Source organism: Chelonus insularis, unplaced genomic scaffold, assembly GCF_013357705.1.
Source record: "Chelonus insularis isolate UGA/USDA-ARS -01 unplaced genomic scaffold, ASM1335770v1 contig_150_pilon, whole genome shotgun sequence".
In the NCBI taxonomy this organism is placed as follows: Eukaryota; Metazoa; Arthropoda; class Insecta; order Hymenoptera; family Braconidae; genus Chelonus; species Chelonus insularis.
The window spans coordinates 566,919-584,517 of NW_023276392.1; the positions used below are offsets into that span (position 1 = coordinate 566,919).

The following is a 17,599-nucleotide window of genomic DNA, read 5'->3' on the forward strand; positions in this document are numbered from 1 at the left end:
TGATGATTAAAAACATTTTATTGAAGTATATTCCATCAACTAAAATTAACTTAAACATAAGTGGCACGTAATAAGAATTAAATTTAAAATAATCACATTTGTTATCATATAAAAATAATTTTTAGGAACTTATTTATAATTATTATTCCACAGTTTTGATGAATTTAGGCCCAAAAACATCAAGATTCCCCCATCTTCCTCATCATTACTGAAAAGATTAAAATGATAAATACTTTATTTGTGACTTATTTATTATATTTTGTCGATGAATTGCAAACGGAATTAAAAATTAATCACATGTTTATTTGTGATATGCAGTTTTTTTGTATTGTTTCATTACATCTACAGTTTAAGCTTTTTTAGTGTAATTATAATAGCGAGAATACTAATGATGTATGTACACGTTAAAAGGTTTATGTACACAAAGATTTTGCAAATATCCATGAGCAAAAGGCACACGTCGACACTACATTTATGTATACTTATTTTATTTATTAACTATTTTTTTTTTTTAATTCAACTAATATTTTATGTGATTAATGAATTTTAATTTATAAATGCTATTTCAAGAATATTGAAACTTCAACGAAAAATTTACCTCTTACTACTGTGAGCTTAAACATGCATCTGATAGTCTTATGAGTGAAACAAATAATAAAAATGACTATTTAAACTTTTCTTACTTATTTTTAATAATTAATATAATCTCTTAAATAACTAAAAGCATTATCTATGCGATCATTTCATTTACTTATTATATAAATACAATGAAATTGAAATACTTCAATTTCAAACAATTGTTCAGTGTTTTATTATATTAAAAAATATAAACCATTTTATGGTTCTGCGGACATTTGATATTAATCGCAATTTAATTTTCAAGAATATTAAATTTATGAAAGAAAACTTAAACTTTTCGCTGTTCGAATGACAGTGGATTAAATTTTAATTCTAGTCTTTATTCTCATGACACTTTATTGCAAATAAAAAAAAAAATACCTACTAATTCGTTATTATTGTTTTTAATCCTTTTCATAAAAATAAAATAAAGTAATTAATGTGATGGAACTTGTCCGTCCGCATTCACAATTGTGAAAACACTTTGTTTTTATTAACATTTAATATACTCATAAAATTGCTATTTAACAAAAATTATAGTAAGTAAATAACTTGCACTCTGCATAAATAACATATCGGCAGATATTTTTTGGCCACAGCCGGTTAAATTGAAAATTCATATCACCAGTACAGTTCTAGCCCACATTTGTGGATAACAAATAGAAAATATGATGTTATTGAGTGTTTTTTTGGGCATTTCATACATTTACAAATTTCATTAACCATTCAAGCCCGAGAGATTCAAATTGAGTATCTAGTGAAGATAAAAAAAAATATTTTGATAATAGCGTTTAATGAATAAATCAATTAAAGCATGAATAAAGTAAATTTTAAATAAAAGTGTTTAGCTCAGCTTATTGGACGGACTTGAAAGGTTAAAACCTCCCGAAGGTTAAAAAAAATCGTTTTACGATCGTTAAAATATGTTTGTTGAATGCAATCTACCCTAACGATACGATTATATGACAATGATGATTAAATGATTACATTTTTTACCTAAAAACTTTTACTTATTACTTAAAGTATACGTCAATCTAATAATAAAATTATTTAAAAAATATTTTTTAAGGCACATAAAGATTTAGAATTAAATATTACTATTTAATATTTACTTAAATGATCATTAACATTCATATAATTAACTCTTTAATCAATTGAAAACTACTATACTTTCATAATCAAGAAGTTTATGAACAAAAAAATCGTTTACATAAGCTAATATTTTTTTAATTAAACATGATATATGTAATTATGATAATCAACCAATTTCATTCGAATAAAATCTTTTAACTAATTTTAATAGATTAAAAATTTTTAGGTAAAAAACTAATCACTCTACGATAATTAATTCATTAAATATTTACATTCCGCTGGTATTAATTATGAATTTTTTTTTAAAATATGATATAAACAATAATGGCCCAATGGATAAAGTCTAGTATAAATGATATTGAGTCTATATCAATTTCTTTTTACAAATATCGCACGTATAAAAGTTTACTCTTGTTCAATAAAAATACAAGAGTCTTTGATGGAATAAATTATTAAATTTTTCCACATTTTCCATTAACAGTTAGTGTTTTCAACATTCATTTTCTTAATTTCTCCTTGTGTATATTAATAACTTTTTATCCAATTGGCACTGAAGCACCACTACTTTACCTTTGTATATACAAAAATATTTTTATGTAATTCAATTTTAAAATAATTATTAATTATCGATAAAAGCATTAACATAAAACATATAAGCAATCTCTTCTTCCTTTCTTACTGTTTTGTTGACTTATCTATTTTGTTGCCATTCTCTTAAGATTTTCTTTAATCTGGCTTGTAAATTGGTATTTTAGGGATAAATTCAATTAATAATACCTAAATCATAAAACAGAGGTTCATTTATTATTCATTCTTAACATGAAGTGTCAAAAAAGGTTGTGTACTTACGTATTCCATCATTGATGAACTATCACATCTTTGTTTGGTAAGCCTCCAATGCAACCCCAGCTTATGATACAATCGACTATTTTCCCACTCCAATAGTTTATTTAACGAATGCTGAGTCTAATAAATAATTCATAAGTTTTATTGAATTACGTAAAATTAAGTTGAATTTGTATTCTGATCAGATATGCTTTAAAAAAAAGTTTATAATAAATAAACTTAACAGTAAAATTTATTATTTTTAATTATCCTTAATATAGTAGTTTTTATGCATCATTCAAATAAAAAATACATCCTGTGCAATAAAACTTTAATTTATACAAAAATTATTCATTAAAAAGAAAACAATAAAATGGTTATCTACATGAACACTTAATGTATGTTTATTGATAATAAAAAATTTTCTTTGTACTCGCATTGAATGTAAATCAATAAAAGATAAGAAAACAGAGTAACCAATAATTATTGTGAAAATTATTACATCTATTTATTCCGTAATTTTGAAGATGATAAAAATTTTATTCATATCACAAACTGAATTTATCTTGAAACTTATCGGATTGGTCTACTTGAAATTAATCAGCTCTAAACTTTATAAAGCTGATTCTTCTTTAAGTGTATGTTTCGTTTAAATAAAAATTACAATATTTCAACCATTATTCTAATATTTACATTCTTCATGAATGAAAAAGTTTTTTAATCGTTAAAAAATAGTTTCTATAAAAAGAAAACTTTTTTCTTTTTATATCAAACATTTTTTCATTAAAAGTTTTTTAGCTGTGAACATAGTTTTTAGTTAAAAATCCAACTTTATTTTTGATAAAAATAAAAAAAAGGAGATGTGAGGTAGAATATTGAATACTTTACTTACTCTTTTACTGAGACAAATAACTGGCCACAATGAACAACCTAAAGTGCAACAGCAACAAACACAACCACAGAAGAGCCATTTAACATTAACAGGCAAGGTTTTTTTGAGTACACTGTTAACACGCATAACAGTAGCTTTAAATTCTTCTGGGGCAACCCTTGAGACTAGTCCATTTGGGAATTCTGCTTCAAAACGATTACTTAAACCAAATCTAAACATAAAGAAAAATTATCTTAATTATCATAAATGTGAATTACAACCAGTTGAAGAATTTTTTTTTTCTGAGTAAAATACACAAAAATTATAAATGACTAACAAAGAAATGAGTTATTACTATGGTGATAAAAAATTTGTTCATAAAAACGAATGTAAATATCAAATTGATACGTCCTTAATACTTGAGGTAAAGTCGAGGTCACTAATAAATAAAAAAAAGTCACGGAACAAAGACTTTTTTAGCACCCAACAATTCATTGTGACGTTTAGCTTCAATCTCTAGGGTTATAGACCTCATATTGAGTTGATAAAAAGTTTATACATTAATTTAATATTTATTGGAGTAAATTCAATAAAGAACATTCTTTTAATTAATCAATTTCAACAAATGCTATAATTATAAACATTGAAGTAAATACTTCAATCAAGTCCTCGTGGAAATTAAACTTCATAACATTACCCATTATAAATTAACTTCATCTGAAGTTTTTTACATCAACTCAATAATTGCAGACAATTGGACAACAATAAAAATTTTTATTGCAATAAAAACTTACACTGTCATGTTACCAGCTCCACGAATTACAATAGGATCAGGAACAATGGTTACGTAGTGATCCTCTAAGTTTTGTTCATTTTCTTCTTCTTCTTCCTCGTATATAGCATCGAAATCTGCCATTATAACTTACTAATTCAATCGTTATGTTTTATTAATGCACTTTCTCTGATAATCGATTTTTTAAAGGTAAAATGTGAATGTTTACAAGTTAATTTTAATTATTTATCTTTAATTAATATACATTTTAATAACTGTATTGTTAGATTTATATTTTGTTTACTATGTTTTGTTAAATATTTATATTTTATAATTTTCATATGCCTTATTCTGGACACTGCATTTTATTCACTAAGTGAAAATTATGAACTTCGTTATGGGTCTCCCTGAACCTTCACAACATTTGCACATACAACAAAATGTAAAACACACACTGCGGATAACTGCGGATGAACATGAACATTCTGAGCCAGTCGAAGGAACTCTACCAGTATGCAAAGACACACTGAATACTCACACTAATATACACTCTAACTGGCAGTGTTGCCAGTTTCTATGTATTTGGTTACACAAAGAAATCAAATTAATTATTTATTATCTTTTGTCTGTAATTTAAATTTAATCTTCCCAACAAATTATATTTCACTAAAACCAAATAAATTATTTTCGATAGATCTGATAGGTTAGACACAATTGGTAATGACTTTGTAATGAGCACTTTTGTCATACACATTTATGAAGTTCTAAAAATAAAAATTAACATATTAGAACAAGTGCTGCCAATGAAATCAATATAAAAAAAATGTTGAAACTGCAGTAGGTATAATCGAAAGTAATAATTTTTTTTGGTCATTAATAACCGATTAATGGTACATTTACCAACATGACATTCTTTTCAAGATGGCGCTGTAAGCTGATTCTTCTGGTGCAGAAGCGTCATAACTGCGAATCTGCGCGCGATATTTAACATATTATTTGCATCCATACAATATAATGTTATTATAAATCAATAAAAAGGATATAAAAAACAATTTACATTTCCTGCGCATAAATTTCAATTGATTATATATAAATCAATGCCATATAACGGTAAACAAATAATTTAAATGAATGTCGATTGCTATTGGCGCCATACTTTTTGATCTGCTCCAAAGAAAGGAACGAATGCATCTTTCATCTCTGTAGCTGCACTATATATGTATGCGTTCATGATGAGTTTGGAGTATGTAGTAGTGAGGATGAAGGAGAAGGATTGACATGCACAATAATAACATCACATAGTGTTCAGGGACAGTCCTCTGTGGTTTAGTTCTTATATTTTTTACTTATATACACACAATCTTAGTGGCCATGTAGAATATAGTTAATATCACTCAATTTTAGTAAAATTATCTAATATTTTACATATGAGAAAGTTTATTGGATTAAAGTTGAATGAATATATGAAAAAAAATAATTCAACACCAGATAATATTGAGAAAACAAAAATTGTATGTGATATGTGTTAATGTTGTGCTACTTGAGTAATATTTTCATGATTTATGTGATAATCAATGGTACTATGACAAAATAAAATATATTTTAATGCCTGACTTCTACAGGACCAATCTATATTTTAGATAACTTAATTATAAAGTTGACAATTAAAAGTTTAAAAAAATATATAGATATATGTATATACATAAATATATAAATTGAATTACTGTTAACTAATTAAAAAAGTGTCATGCTACTCATAAAATATTACAATGTATCAAGTGACCCAATGTTCATTTATTTTATTGGATTTCTATTATTAATTACTGGTAGGTTCATTATTACTCCAAAATTATCATTTTTATTATTGAGTATTTTCATTCATTTCATCCTTATTATAATTTTAGGTGCTTCAAGTTTAGTGCCACAAGCCAGTCAAGAAGGTGCACTTCATGCTTTTAAGAGCTACAGTGATGTTGCTACTTTTCATTATACTGTTCCTAAGGAAGTTTATCGAGCTACATGGCAATTTGCTGCTTTTATGGATGGAAAAGATTGTATTTCAAGAAAAGTATATATGTAAGCATCAAAAGGAAGTTGGCTGATAAAGTTCAGCAGATAACTATAATCTCTTAATTTTTTTTTTTTTTTTTAATTATTTATTCTTAGTCACTTACAATCAGGCAGCTATCCAATCATTTCTCTCAATAATGCATCATTTCCACTCAATATGTATTCGGGGAGAAATAATTCTATTGTAGTAACTACCATGACTACCTTCAACTCTGAAGCTACTGCAATTGTACCAGTAAACAGTCCAGAACCCGGTGATTGGTTCGTTGGAGCTTATATGAGTCATTGGGATGAAAAAGTACAACAAGATGTACGTATGGATTAACATTGTTATATGAATTACTCATTTTATGTTTGACTATATGACTTATTCTCATATTACAATTTCAGGGAATTGGACATAAATGTCGATATAGTATAGGGTCTGTTGGTATATGGTTACAAGCAAATGGGATTCAAAGTATTCCTACTGGTCATGAAACAACACTGAGAATAAGTCAACCATCAACTTATTACAAGTAATATTATATCTTTATCCACTAAGAGATTTTATATTAAATAAAATTTTCGATTTTTTCAGAATTTTTATTCCATCCGGTACTTGGAATTTTCGTGTGAAAGTATGGGGATGCAATTTTACTATTTCCAATTCAAAAAAAAGACTAAAAACTTGTATTAAAGCATTAATGTTACAAGGACGTACGTTGCCAATTTTTAATCATAGTCATTCTGATTTAATGAGAAACTTAACTGTAAATAATTCTTATACATTTACTGAAAATACACCTTATGAAGATAGCTATTATTACTTACTCGTTGTATCTGACAGTATTATTAACTTCAACGTTAAAGTATCTATTTCAGGTGAGTTAAAATGTATTAAAAATATTTAATAATCATTGAAATTATATGCATTTCTATTTTTGAAAATTAATTGGATATTTTTATTTCATTTTATTTTAGAATGTCCTGTTAAGATAACTGAAAATTCATATATACGGCAATGGATTTCCAATACTACTACGAGTTTGACAGTTCATACATTGTCAAGTTTTAAAAGACTGAATGATTCTGAAAGTGAAGATTATATAGAACAAGATCCATGCCCACGAAGATTTCAATTAATTAGAGTTAAACAGATTCAAACTTTTTCTGGAGTTTATTTATTTCAAGGAAAGGAATGGTTAACACCGTGGTTAATGTTGACTGATATTCATCCTGTCATTGCACAATTCAATATTTTACCATTGGTGGATGTCGGAGGATCTCTAGATATTGGAGTTCATCTTGAGGTGGATAAAATGTCAACCAATCAACAAGTCTTTGTTGATATTTGTGTTCGACGTTCCCGTGTCCCTGATAGAGTTAATGGTGAAATCATATGCCACGATCGCTCGATGATGATGAACTTATCTTTCAACAAAAATAATGAGCATCTAATTATTCCCTATCCTCAACCTGATACATGGCACATTGCTTTACAAACAAAATGCTTCCTCCATGAGTAAGTGTTTAGTTAATTTTTTATACTGTATGTACAATAAAAAAACATTGAAAGCACAAATTAAAACAAGAAATCGAGGATTAAAAGCTTTCATTTATTCACACAATAGATTTAAATAAACTCATGGATCAATTGAATTTTTTCAACTGGATTTGAAATCTTTTGTTAATATTTTATATTTTTTTTTATAGAAAAAAAGTTCGTTGTGACGCAAATGAGATTTTGGTTTCGTTAAACATTCGTACCCGTCAGTGTGTTTTTTCTGGAGCACATGCATGTGGAGATTACGGAATTTGTGAAGAAATCCATCGTGGTTTATTGCATTATACAACGTGTAGTTGTTTTGGAGGTAACTTTTTTTTTTTATAAAAATATTTTAATGGATCATGCTTTTATCATTTATTCAATCATTTTTTTCGGCTTTCAGGATATCGCGGATGGGGATGTACTGATGCAACTAACGTAAACTTACGTTCTTCTCTTTTGCTATCATTTTTGATGCTAATATTCAGCAATGCCTTCTTCCTACCAGCCATTTATGTAGCAGTAAAACGTAAACTTTTCACAGAAGGATTAGTATATTTTTCTACAATGTTATTCTCATCATTATACCATGCCTGTGATCAAAAATTCATGACTTACTGCATCACAAGATACGAAGTGTTGCAATACTGTGATTTTTTTTCAAGTATCTTAGCATTCTGGGTGACTCTTGTTGCAATGGCTCGATTACCTTTACATCTTATTCCGGTATGTCACATGATTGGTGTACTTATAATCGCATTCGGGGTGGAATCTAATAAAACGGGTTTGCCAAGCATTTTAGTGCCTCTAGCAATTGGAGTATTGATTCCATTAGGAACGTTTACTTATCGTTTCTACAAGACAAAGAAGCGAACAAAACCAAAAATTTATTTAAAATTGTTAGTAGGTTTATTATTGGCCAGTTTAGGGTTAATTTTATATACCTCTGTTGAGACAGAGGCTAATTACCAATATACTCATAGTCTATGGCATATGCTTATTGCGTTATCTTTAATATTTTTATTGCCTTCAACTACTCCAGTATCAGAACATAAAATTGCCATTAAATCTCATAATAGTTCTGAAAGTGAATTAGTAAATTTGAAAGATAATTCTGATATTCCTGTTTTTACAATAGTCACTGATAATTCCGAGTCATTATTGAGTGAAATGCATTGACTGGTGCATAACTATGATTATAATGAATTCACTTATTATGACAACAATATTAATAATATATTTATGACTATTAACGTGCCAAACAATGATAAGATAATTATTCTTTTTTTATGATTTTTTTAATTTTTGCTAATAATTTTGTGTTCATAAACTATTTTATATACATACATATATGTATTCAATTGAAACATGACAAATAATTATAACAACAAGACAATTCAGAGGGTCCTAATAAACTGAAAGTATTATATAACTTACGTACATAAGAAATGCGATGCATATTAAGCAAATATTTAAATGTTTTATTCGATCGATATAATCGATACCTTAACTACTGCACAGTAGATGGACCTTCATAAAATAATTTATTTTAATAGATACGATAAATAAGTAATTATGATTCTTAATTACTTAAATGATATAATTGTGATCTTTATCGTTGCAAAGCGAGCTCTGCTGCAATTATTCTACTTAATTCGACAAAAAGCATATCTTTCAATAAATCACATTGTTCCAGCAGAGGAGTCTTCATGCCTGTTGTATTTATTGATAAGAAATGGATGTTAATATTATCTGTTATAAAAAATATTGATTTAGATAATTCCTCGCATCTAGAAATTTTATGTGAGTTAACGATTAATCATTAGAAATAATTTTTTTTAACTTAAAATGTTTTACCGAACAATTTCACTCTCTAAAGTATTCCTTTTATGATCACCAACATCTTGTTTTAACTGTTCTAATGTACTTTTGATGTTTGATATATCGTTTAATATGTTGGTTGATTTGATAAATTGATCAAGCGTTTTCATTGCCATTTCTACCTCTTATATATAGTTTCAAAAATACATGTATTTTATTAATTGAAAGATTAACTATATCTATAAATAAATGTATTTAATAAAAGTTATGAAAAAGAATGTCATACCGTCATAAATTTCGTTCTTTAGTTCCTGAATCTTTCCATCTAACTCGATAAAATTTTCTTCTTCTTTGGAATAATTTTTATTTAATTTAAAAAATTCATTTAATATTTCATTATTAACAATCTCTTTTGTATTCAAGAATATCATCTGTTCAAAAATCCTTTTAACTTCCTCTATACTTGGGTCGAAAATGATCTGAAGATAAAGAATATATTTTCATACTGAAAATGATTTATACTCACTTACTCTAAATTTCATACATCATTAACAATGTAATTAGTATTTATAAATAATAATGGTTCAGGATGTGTGAGTCCATCTCCATGAAAAAATTTCAGAGCTGATTCCAATGATTTTCGAATATTTTTTTTTAGACTTAGTTCAAATTCACTAACAATTTTTTTTTTGTATGTTTCCCAAGACGGTAGAGTCTATAAACACATAAAGCATTTATGATAGCAAATATTTTTTACTATCTCTACTGAATTTAGTTAATCGAAATTAAATATGTACCTGTTCATTATATTGAATTTTATTTTTAAAATCATTAATAAATTCAACTATTTCCTTAGATATTTCTTCTATCTTTAGAAGATTTTCATTTCTATGGTAGATTCCAGAATTGAATTACTATATTATTTTTTTACTCCAATAAATTTAATGAGAGATACTTGAATAGATACCTAGAGCTTTGAAGATATATTTCGAATTCACTCAGATTATAACTTATATCGCTCGTGCCTTGAACTAACAAAAACTTCTCCACATTTTGAAGACGCATATTTATTTTATCGTTCATTTGTTGAAAACTTAAAGTTATATCTCTTAACTGTATAAACAACAAACAAAACTTTATTTCTCATACTTCAACATAATTTAAAAAAATATTACTGTAAAAATGTTTACATTACAAATATTTTTATAACATTCATTGTGATATTTATCAATAAATTCACTTAGCCACGTAATTCTTGGCAACCCAGCCGTCATTACAACCTTAACATCATCCAATAAAATTTCTAACAATGAAGATTCTTCTTCAGTCCATTCTGAAATGATTTTATTGTGTAATTTGCATAAATAATCAATTTGATTATATCGTTGAATTAATAGACTCCATTTTTCTAATAATTTCGTTGATATCTTTTTTACTTCGTAATCCAAGCCTTTCCATCTTAGCATATTGAATAAATAGACTTTCATAAGACCATTTATTTTTAGTACCTTCTCTTTTATTGAATAATTAACTTTCTACTTACTCATTTATTGCTCTCATATCATCTAAGTAGCTCTTATTCAGATTGACGATGATACATTTTTCATTAGGAATATTACAATATTTAATTATAGGCTGGTTAAGAGCTGCTCTTAGCTCATCATCATCACAAAGTGTCACTTCCCATCTTGTGAAGAGTTTATTCTCTTTTTCTAATAGAATATTCTGCACGAACTTATATTTATCAATAATAGTTCTATAAAAAGATATAATGAATATTCATTAACAACTCATTATTAAAAAAAAACTCATTAATATTTTTTACTTACTGTTGCCCTACATAATCTCCAAACCAATCAGATGCATTGATTAAAACATTATATTGCCTGTCTAAATAATTATTTTTTAAACGTAATAAAGTTGCAGCTCCTGCATAAGGGGTCATTGATGGATGGAAAGTGTCATCTTCATCTTCCAAATTCGTGATCATACAATCTATTTCTTGTTCAAAAATTTTCCAAATTATTTCCCAATGCCTATTAAGAAGTTCCCCTAAGTGCGGCCTTAGGATAAACCTTTTTAGAGAAAAAAGCGTTTCTACACCTTCATCTACATTTGTTACATCATTAAATATCATGTTAATTAAGTTCTCTATCATATTATCAATATCAAAAATTTTTCCTCGGAACTCCAACATTTTTTTGAGCCATACAAACATTGTCACATCTAAAATGCAATCTTGCACATTTTTCACTTCATTCAGTGCTTCAATAAATAATTTTTCTATTTTTTTATATTGTTTTTCATATTCTAATGCCTTTGCTCCACCTATGAGCATTTTTTCATCACTTCTATAAAAATGAATGGATCAATTATTCTCAGATACTTTATTTAATAAAATAAAAATTACTTGAATAAAATATTTAATACTCGTCAAATATAATTCTTGATTCTGTTATTTCGATTAAATCTGAACATCTTTGCATAAATGTTTGAACATGACAAAAAATTTTTTTCTCATCAATTGTTGATATTGTGTCGAAACTCAAATATTTATCAACTTCTTTCAGCTGAAACTCATTCAATTATTACATTAAATCTTAAACAAAGAAAAAAATCACTGTGAAATCTTACTTCTAGAAAAACTTCTTGATATTTAATGCAGCAATTAATGCTATTCTCAAGCATGGTTTTACCATCTTTAGGATTTCCTTCCAGTACTATATTTAAATCGATATACTTCTTACATTGAACTATTACCTCGGTACTCAACGCTTGACAAAGCGCTTCCATCTTCTCTCTAATAAAATATGTATATTTATTGAATAAACAGTTATTTCCAATCAATCTCATCCGTTTTTTTATTTTCAAAATATCTTATTCTTACGTGCTTCCATAGAACTTGGATTCTTTTCCAATAAAACGAATCAAATGTACCATATTTTTGGTATACTCATCAATTCCATCAGGAATTTGAAAATCATTATCAAAGCCATTGAAAACATTTAAATAAGTTATATCTGAAGCTATTTCTGTTAATAATTTATCGATTTCTTTGACTAGAGAATGAAATTGTTCAACTCTGGCAGACTTGAATTTTAATAAATGTTCAATGATTGCAAGAATATATTTATTCGAAAGCTGATAGCGGAGGCAACTAAGACTTTCAACTGTAAGTGAAAATTAGTTATTACTTTTCTGAATAATTGGTGAATATAATGTATGTATTTAAGCGAAGAAATAATTTACATCTAAAGTTCCAAAAATTAATTTCTTCACCAATCGTTCTGTAAATAGGTCTTGCTGGTAAATTACTTCCTTTCAAAACTTCTCTTATTTGCTTTATCCAATAAGAAGCCACTCTCTCCAATCTTTCTATAAAACTATTGACATTGTTCCCATCACTGAACGATTGAGAACGTTCAGTTTTATTAGTCAGTGGTTTGTTATCACAAGTTTGTTCTTGAAGACATTGGATTCCTTCTCGAGGTATGTAAAGTATTGCAAGCCCCATTGGATCATATGTAGCGTTAGTTAAATTTCTCAGAAACTCATTCAAGTTTGAAAATATCTCATTTCTGGTAACTGAAAATATTTAATTCCAATTTTTTTTTATTACGAATTAAATTTCATTTGATTTGGAAATATTATTTAAACAAATTATGAAATAACTATTAAAAGAAGTTTCTAAAAATAGAAATCTATTAAAAATCTATTAAAAACTAATAACACAGTTTTTTTGTTAATCATTTCTTATTTACTGTATTACCTTTTGGCCATTTGTTACTATAAAAAGCTTCTGGAGCATAAATATTTTCAAAGAACTTTAGCAGTGACTTTTCTATATTGTTATTTAAACTTCCGTAGACAACAGTTTGCATAAAATTATCTGGAGTGTAAATTTGCCAAGGCATTCTCATAAAGTAAGTCAATCCAGAATGAATGTGTTGTGGAAAATCCAATAGTGCCTTTGATTCACCATTTTCTTGAACAATCGTCAGGACTGTGTGAACAGGATAACAAAAAAATTCTCGTATTGTATCAATAGAATTATCAGAAAAATTGTCATGTACACCAAAAAAGTTGGATAGGTTCTTCACATATTGAACCTAATAAAAATAAAGTTGAATGTTTATTAAAAACTACACTTTTATACAGCAAATTCATTAGTAATTACTAACAAGAGTTGCTAATTCTTTTTCAGAAAATACTGGTTTCTCTGGTTCTATTGAAAGCTCTTCATCAGGCTCTGGAGTTTCTGTAATAAAAATACATTTGTAAGTAAGGCTCATCATTTACTTCATTCCCATGTTCAAAAGAATAATAAAAATACTGACCTTGACGTCCAAACTCTTCTTCATCGGTATCCATGTCTAAATAATCTCGATAGGAAGGTGCAGGAGTTTTTTCCTGTGATTTTTTCGTTTTTCTTGGATTATTAGATTCATTTTGTTTGCCATTCATTTTTAATATCTTTCAAATTTTCTGTTGAAAGCTTTACTTTCGTTCTTGGTATCAAGACTAATTATTTAGCATTTATTCCATGGTAACGCAGCGTCGTCGCAGATGTGGGGTTTCAAATATGCAGTTTTTCTATCGAATTGCCGCGCTTCAGTCGCCATATTCACAGATATTATTACAAAACATTGACCTACAGACCTTTTCATATTTCCTTAGCTGTTCATATTTTTTTATAGAAATGATTAAAAAATTTTAAAAATCAATGATAAGATGACATTGTTACTAATGTTAGTTATCATAAATGACATTAGATTATACAGATGATACCTTGAGCTTGACAATATCGTTGATAAAGTTGATATCATACAAAAACTTTTCTTTAAAATTGATGCATATGTACAGTAGTGAACACACGTGTTTCAATGAACAAAGTGAATAAGCTTATGACATTTTCCTTATCTGATAGCATTACATCATTTTTTCTATCACGAAAAAAATAGTCAATAAATTTTTTTCCTTGGTAAAAATCACTTAGTCGTGCTCTTATTCTTCAGGAAATTAATCATCTGCGTAATATTGACAGAATCAGCCAACTAAGATGAAACGTCAATTATTCATAGGTCCAATAATTCAAACGAACGATGATGGAAAACTATTAATTAATAAAAATGCAGGAATACTTGTTGAGAATGGAAAAGTGAGTTCAAATTATAACTTTTTTAAAATTTAACTGAGATTATCTATCTAACTTTCATTATTACAGATAATTAAAATTTATAATGATCCAAATCCATCCCACATCTCAGCAGAGATCGTTACTCATCTAAAAGAGGGACAGTTTTTCATACCAGGTTTTATAGATTGTCATATTCATGCAGTTCAACTACCTAATCTTGGAATAGGATATGATAGAGGTCTTCTTGACTGGCTAGAAACCTATACTTTTCCGTTAGAAAAAAAATATAAGGACAAAAAGTTTTCTGAAAAAGTATTTGATGCTGTTGTAGTAAGTATTTATTTTCTAAAGTGGTTATTTTATTTTAGATAATCAATAACAATTGTTTACTTTTGAAATAGAAACGAACGTTAGCAGTTGGAACAACAACAGCATGTTATTTTGCTTCTCTTTATGGAGAATCATCTATGATTTTAGCTCAAAAAGCAGCACATTATCATCAACGAGCTTTTATTGGCAAAGTAAATATGGATTGTGCTCGTAGTGATAATTATTTTGAAACGACCAAAACATCTTTAGAAAATACAAAAAATTTTATTCAGGAAATTCTAAATATTGGAGTAAGTGATATTATTCAAAATATTTGAATATAAAAACTGACTGCATTTATTTCTTGTATAATCTGATTATTTTTAATTAGAGTCCATTAATAAAACCAATCATTACTCCACGATTTGCATTGAGTTGTTCCATGGAATTAATGAAGGAACTTGGAAAAATAGCTCAAGAATTTGATATTCCCATTCAGGTATGTTTAATAAAATTATTCAATCTATAAAGACAGCTTATGTTTTTCATGCATTTAATCAGAATAAAATAAAGCAAGCTATTTTAATTCTTATCTTTAAATCGATACATTATAGACCCACATCTCAGAAAATTCTTTAGAGATAAAAACTGTTAAAGCAGTGTATCCTAATTGTGCGACATACTCAGACGTCTATAATGAAGCTGGGCTGTTAACGAATAAGGTGAGAATACATTATTTATTTATGATTAATCCGTTGAATAATTAATTATTTTATTAATATGGCGTTAGACTTTGTTGGCTCATGGGGTGCATTTAGAAGATAGTGAATTGGAAATTTTAAAATTCCATAGATCATCTGTGGTTCATTGCCCATCATCGAATACTTGTCTCAAAAGTGGTCTCTGTGACATTCAGAGATTAAAATCACATGGAATAACAGTGGGGCTTGGCACTGGTGTGTATTATTCTAATAATTTTAATTGGTAATTGATTATCGAAAATTAATAATTAAATTATTATTTTATTCTTTAGATGTTTCAGGTGGTCAAAGTATATGCATTCTAGATGCTATGAGAGCAGCTCTAGAAGTATCAGCTCATTTGGAAATGATTAAATCGAATTCTTACAAATCAATTGATTATATTCATGCATTTTATTTGGCTACTCTTGGTGGTGCTAAATGTAAGTTATTGGCAATTTTGTTAGTTCACTTAGTCATTGATGCTTGATTTTAGGTTTATCGATAGACGACCAAGTCGGAAGTTTAACCATCGGAAAACAATTCGATGCACTTGTAATTGATTTATGTTCTCACAACGGACCATTAGATAATTTAACAGATCACACACTTGAAGAAAAATTGCAACGTTTGATTTACTCTGGTGATGATCGAAATATCGTTCAAGTTTATGTTTCGGGTCATCGAGTTAAATAAAAATGTATAAAGAAAATTATTTTTATAAATAAATGTCACCTTAATTAATTCGTCGAAAATTTTTAATATTCTTGAATAATTTTTTCTTATTAAGGAATGATTTTACATTCTTTTTCTCCAAAACATGAGGAATGTTTCAATGAACATTTTTTTTTAAAAATGATTCAACACTCCTGGTACATTGTTCCCAAGCTTTGATAAAACCGGCGTCATCTGAATCCTAAAACAACCGAATTCAGTCAGTTAAAAAGAATGATTTTCACAATTACTAAGAAAATTTTTGTATTTTATATAATTGTTAGCTAAATTATTACATAGTATGGATCTCTGATGATCGTTTCTCCCTGATCATCATATGATCCAAGAAGTTCTATTTTAGCTTTGCTTCCAGCTGGTTTTTTTCTATTTAGTTCATCGATGTTCTCATCGTCCATTCCAAAGATCCAGTCAAATTTATCAAAGTCTGCTTTCGTTATCTATACAATTAAAATTATAGTTCAAACGTCAGATTTTTGATACTATTTAAATTTTCAATAACACAATACAATATGACCACAGAAGTACCGGTCTTGCATGATGAACATAGTTTGTGATACCCTTAGTCTTAAGAGTATTCATCGCTCGAACATCAGGTGATTTTCCTGTGTGATATCCAATAAGAGCTGCACTGTCAACTTCCCATTTATCTTTCAAGTCATGTTTATCAATGTAATCTGCAAAAACTGCTTCTGCGATTGGAGAACGACAAATATTTCCTGCAATAAACCAAATATACTTAGGTTAAATTTGCCAGAAAAATATTGTTTGTAAAAGATTTTGACTAATTATTGTTGATATTAGTTCATGATTTTACCTAAACATACCATCAAAACCTTCTTTTTATCAGACATTCTCCTTTGTATTTATAATTTTTGACAAAGTCACGTTCTAGATCGAACTAAAATTAATTATACAATAGATTTAAAAAATAAGTTGAGTTGATTCGATTGATCATTTTCCATCTTATTTCGATCACGAAAATCGTGAGGATACGAGATGTAGGTAAAATGATTATCTTGAATATTGAGCGTTGGTACTCTAAATTGGAGCCAAAAAAATCCCCCTCTCCGCCCTTTGATTT

At 27.6% G+C, this 17,599-nt stretch overlaps 5 protein-coding genes across 6 annotated transcripts; 2 read left to right on the plus strand and 3 right to left on the minus strand.

The window, feature by feature from the left end:
* Positions 1-1,963: 1,963 nt before the first annotated feature.
* LOC118063842 (cysteine-rich hydrophobic domain-containing protein 2) lies at positions 1,964-4,954 on the minus strand. The gene is made up of 4 exons (XM_035078023.1): positions 4,201-4,954; positions 3,428-3,638; positions 2,560-2,676; positions 1,964-2,487 (listed from the first exon to the last, which is right to left on the minus strand). The coding sequence occupies exons 1-4, from the start codon at positions 4,320-4,322 to the stop codon at positions 2,437-2,439; spliced, it is 501 nt and encodes a 166-aa protein (XP_034933914.1). The 5' UTR covers positions 4,323-4,954; the 3' UTR covers positions 1,964-2,436.
* A 1,002-nt stretch (positions 4,955-5,956) lies between these two features.
* On the plus strand, positions 5,957-9,113 carry LOC118063945 (post-GPI attachment to proteins factor 6-like). Its single transcript, XM_035078242.1, has 8 exons — positions 5,957-6,004; positions 6,083-6,254; positions 6,345-6,558; positions 6,639-6,766; positions 6,829-7,112; positions 7,212-7,752; positions 7,944-8,101; positions 8,180-9,113. Exons 1-8 carry the CDS (start codon positions 5,965-5,967, stop codon positions 8,953-8,955), a joined length of 2,313 nt encoding a protein of 770 aa, XP_034934133.1. The 5' UTR covers positions 5,957-5,964; the 3' UTR covers positions 8,956-9,113.
* Positions 9,114-9,369: 256 nt separating this feature from the next.
* LOC118063943 (dynein-1-beta heavy chain, flagellar inner arm I1 complex) lies at positions 9,370-14,655 on the minus strand. The gene is made up of 17 exons (XM_035078240.1): positions 14,386-14,655; positions 13,935-14,274; positions 13,779-13,855; positions 13,367-13,706; positions 12,847-13,182; positions 12,485-12,767; positions 12,232-12,397; positions 12,028-12,167; positions 11,427-11,948; positions 11,141-11,353; positions 10,788-11,055; positions 10,565-10,710; positions 10,395-10,485; positions 10,142-10,312; positions 9,884-10,076; positions 9,634-9,781; positions 9,370-9,566 (listed from the first exon to the last, which is right to left on the minus strand). Exons 2-17 carry the CDS (start codon positions 14,059-14,061, stop codon positions 9,389-9,391), a joined length of 3,399 nt encoding a protein of 1,132 aa, XP_034934131.1. The 5' UTR covers positions 14,062-14,274; positions 14,386-14,655; the 3' UTR covers positions 9,370-9,388.
* On the plus strand, positions 14,235-16,527 carry DhpD (guanine deaminase). Its single transcript, XM_035078243.1, has 9 exons — positions 14,235-14,489; positions 14,613-14,755; positions 14,822-15,064; positions 15,136-15,354; positions 15,435-15,542; positions 15,658-15,765; positions 15,834-15,999; positions 16,077-16,226; positions 16,280-16,527. Exons 2-9 carry the CDS (start codon positions 14,657-14,659, stop codon positions 16,477-16,479), a joined length of 1,293 nt encoding a protein of 430 aa, XP_034934134.1. The 5' UTR covers positions 14,235-14,489; positions 14,613-14,656; the 3' UTR covers positions 16,480-16,527.
* Positions 16,524-17,591, minus strand: LOC118063951 (low molecular weight phosphotyrosine protein phosphatase 1-like). 2 transcript variants are annotated; one of them, XM_035078248.1, is made up of 4 exons: positions 17,343-17,591; positions 17,044-17,253; positions 16,794-16,955; positions 16,524-16,699 (listed from the first exon to the last, which is right to left on the minus strand). In XM_035078248.1, the coding sequence occupies exons 1-4, from the start codon at positions 17,367-17,369 to the stop codon at positions 16,616-16,618; spliced, it is 483 nt and encodes a 160-aa protein (XP_034934139.1). In that variant the 5' UTR covers positions 17,370-17,591; the 3' UTR covers positions 16,524-16,615. The 2 variants fall into 2 exon arrangements, with proteins under 2 accessions (XP_034934139.1, XP_034934140.1); XM_035078249.1 differs by having other exon boundaries at positions 17,044-17,234; positions 17,333-17,523.
* Positions 17,592-17,599: the final 8 nt, after the last annotated feature.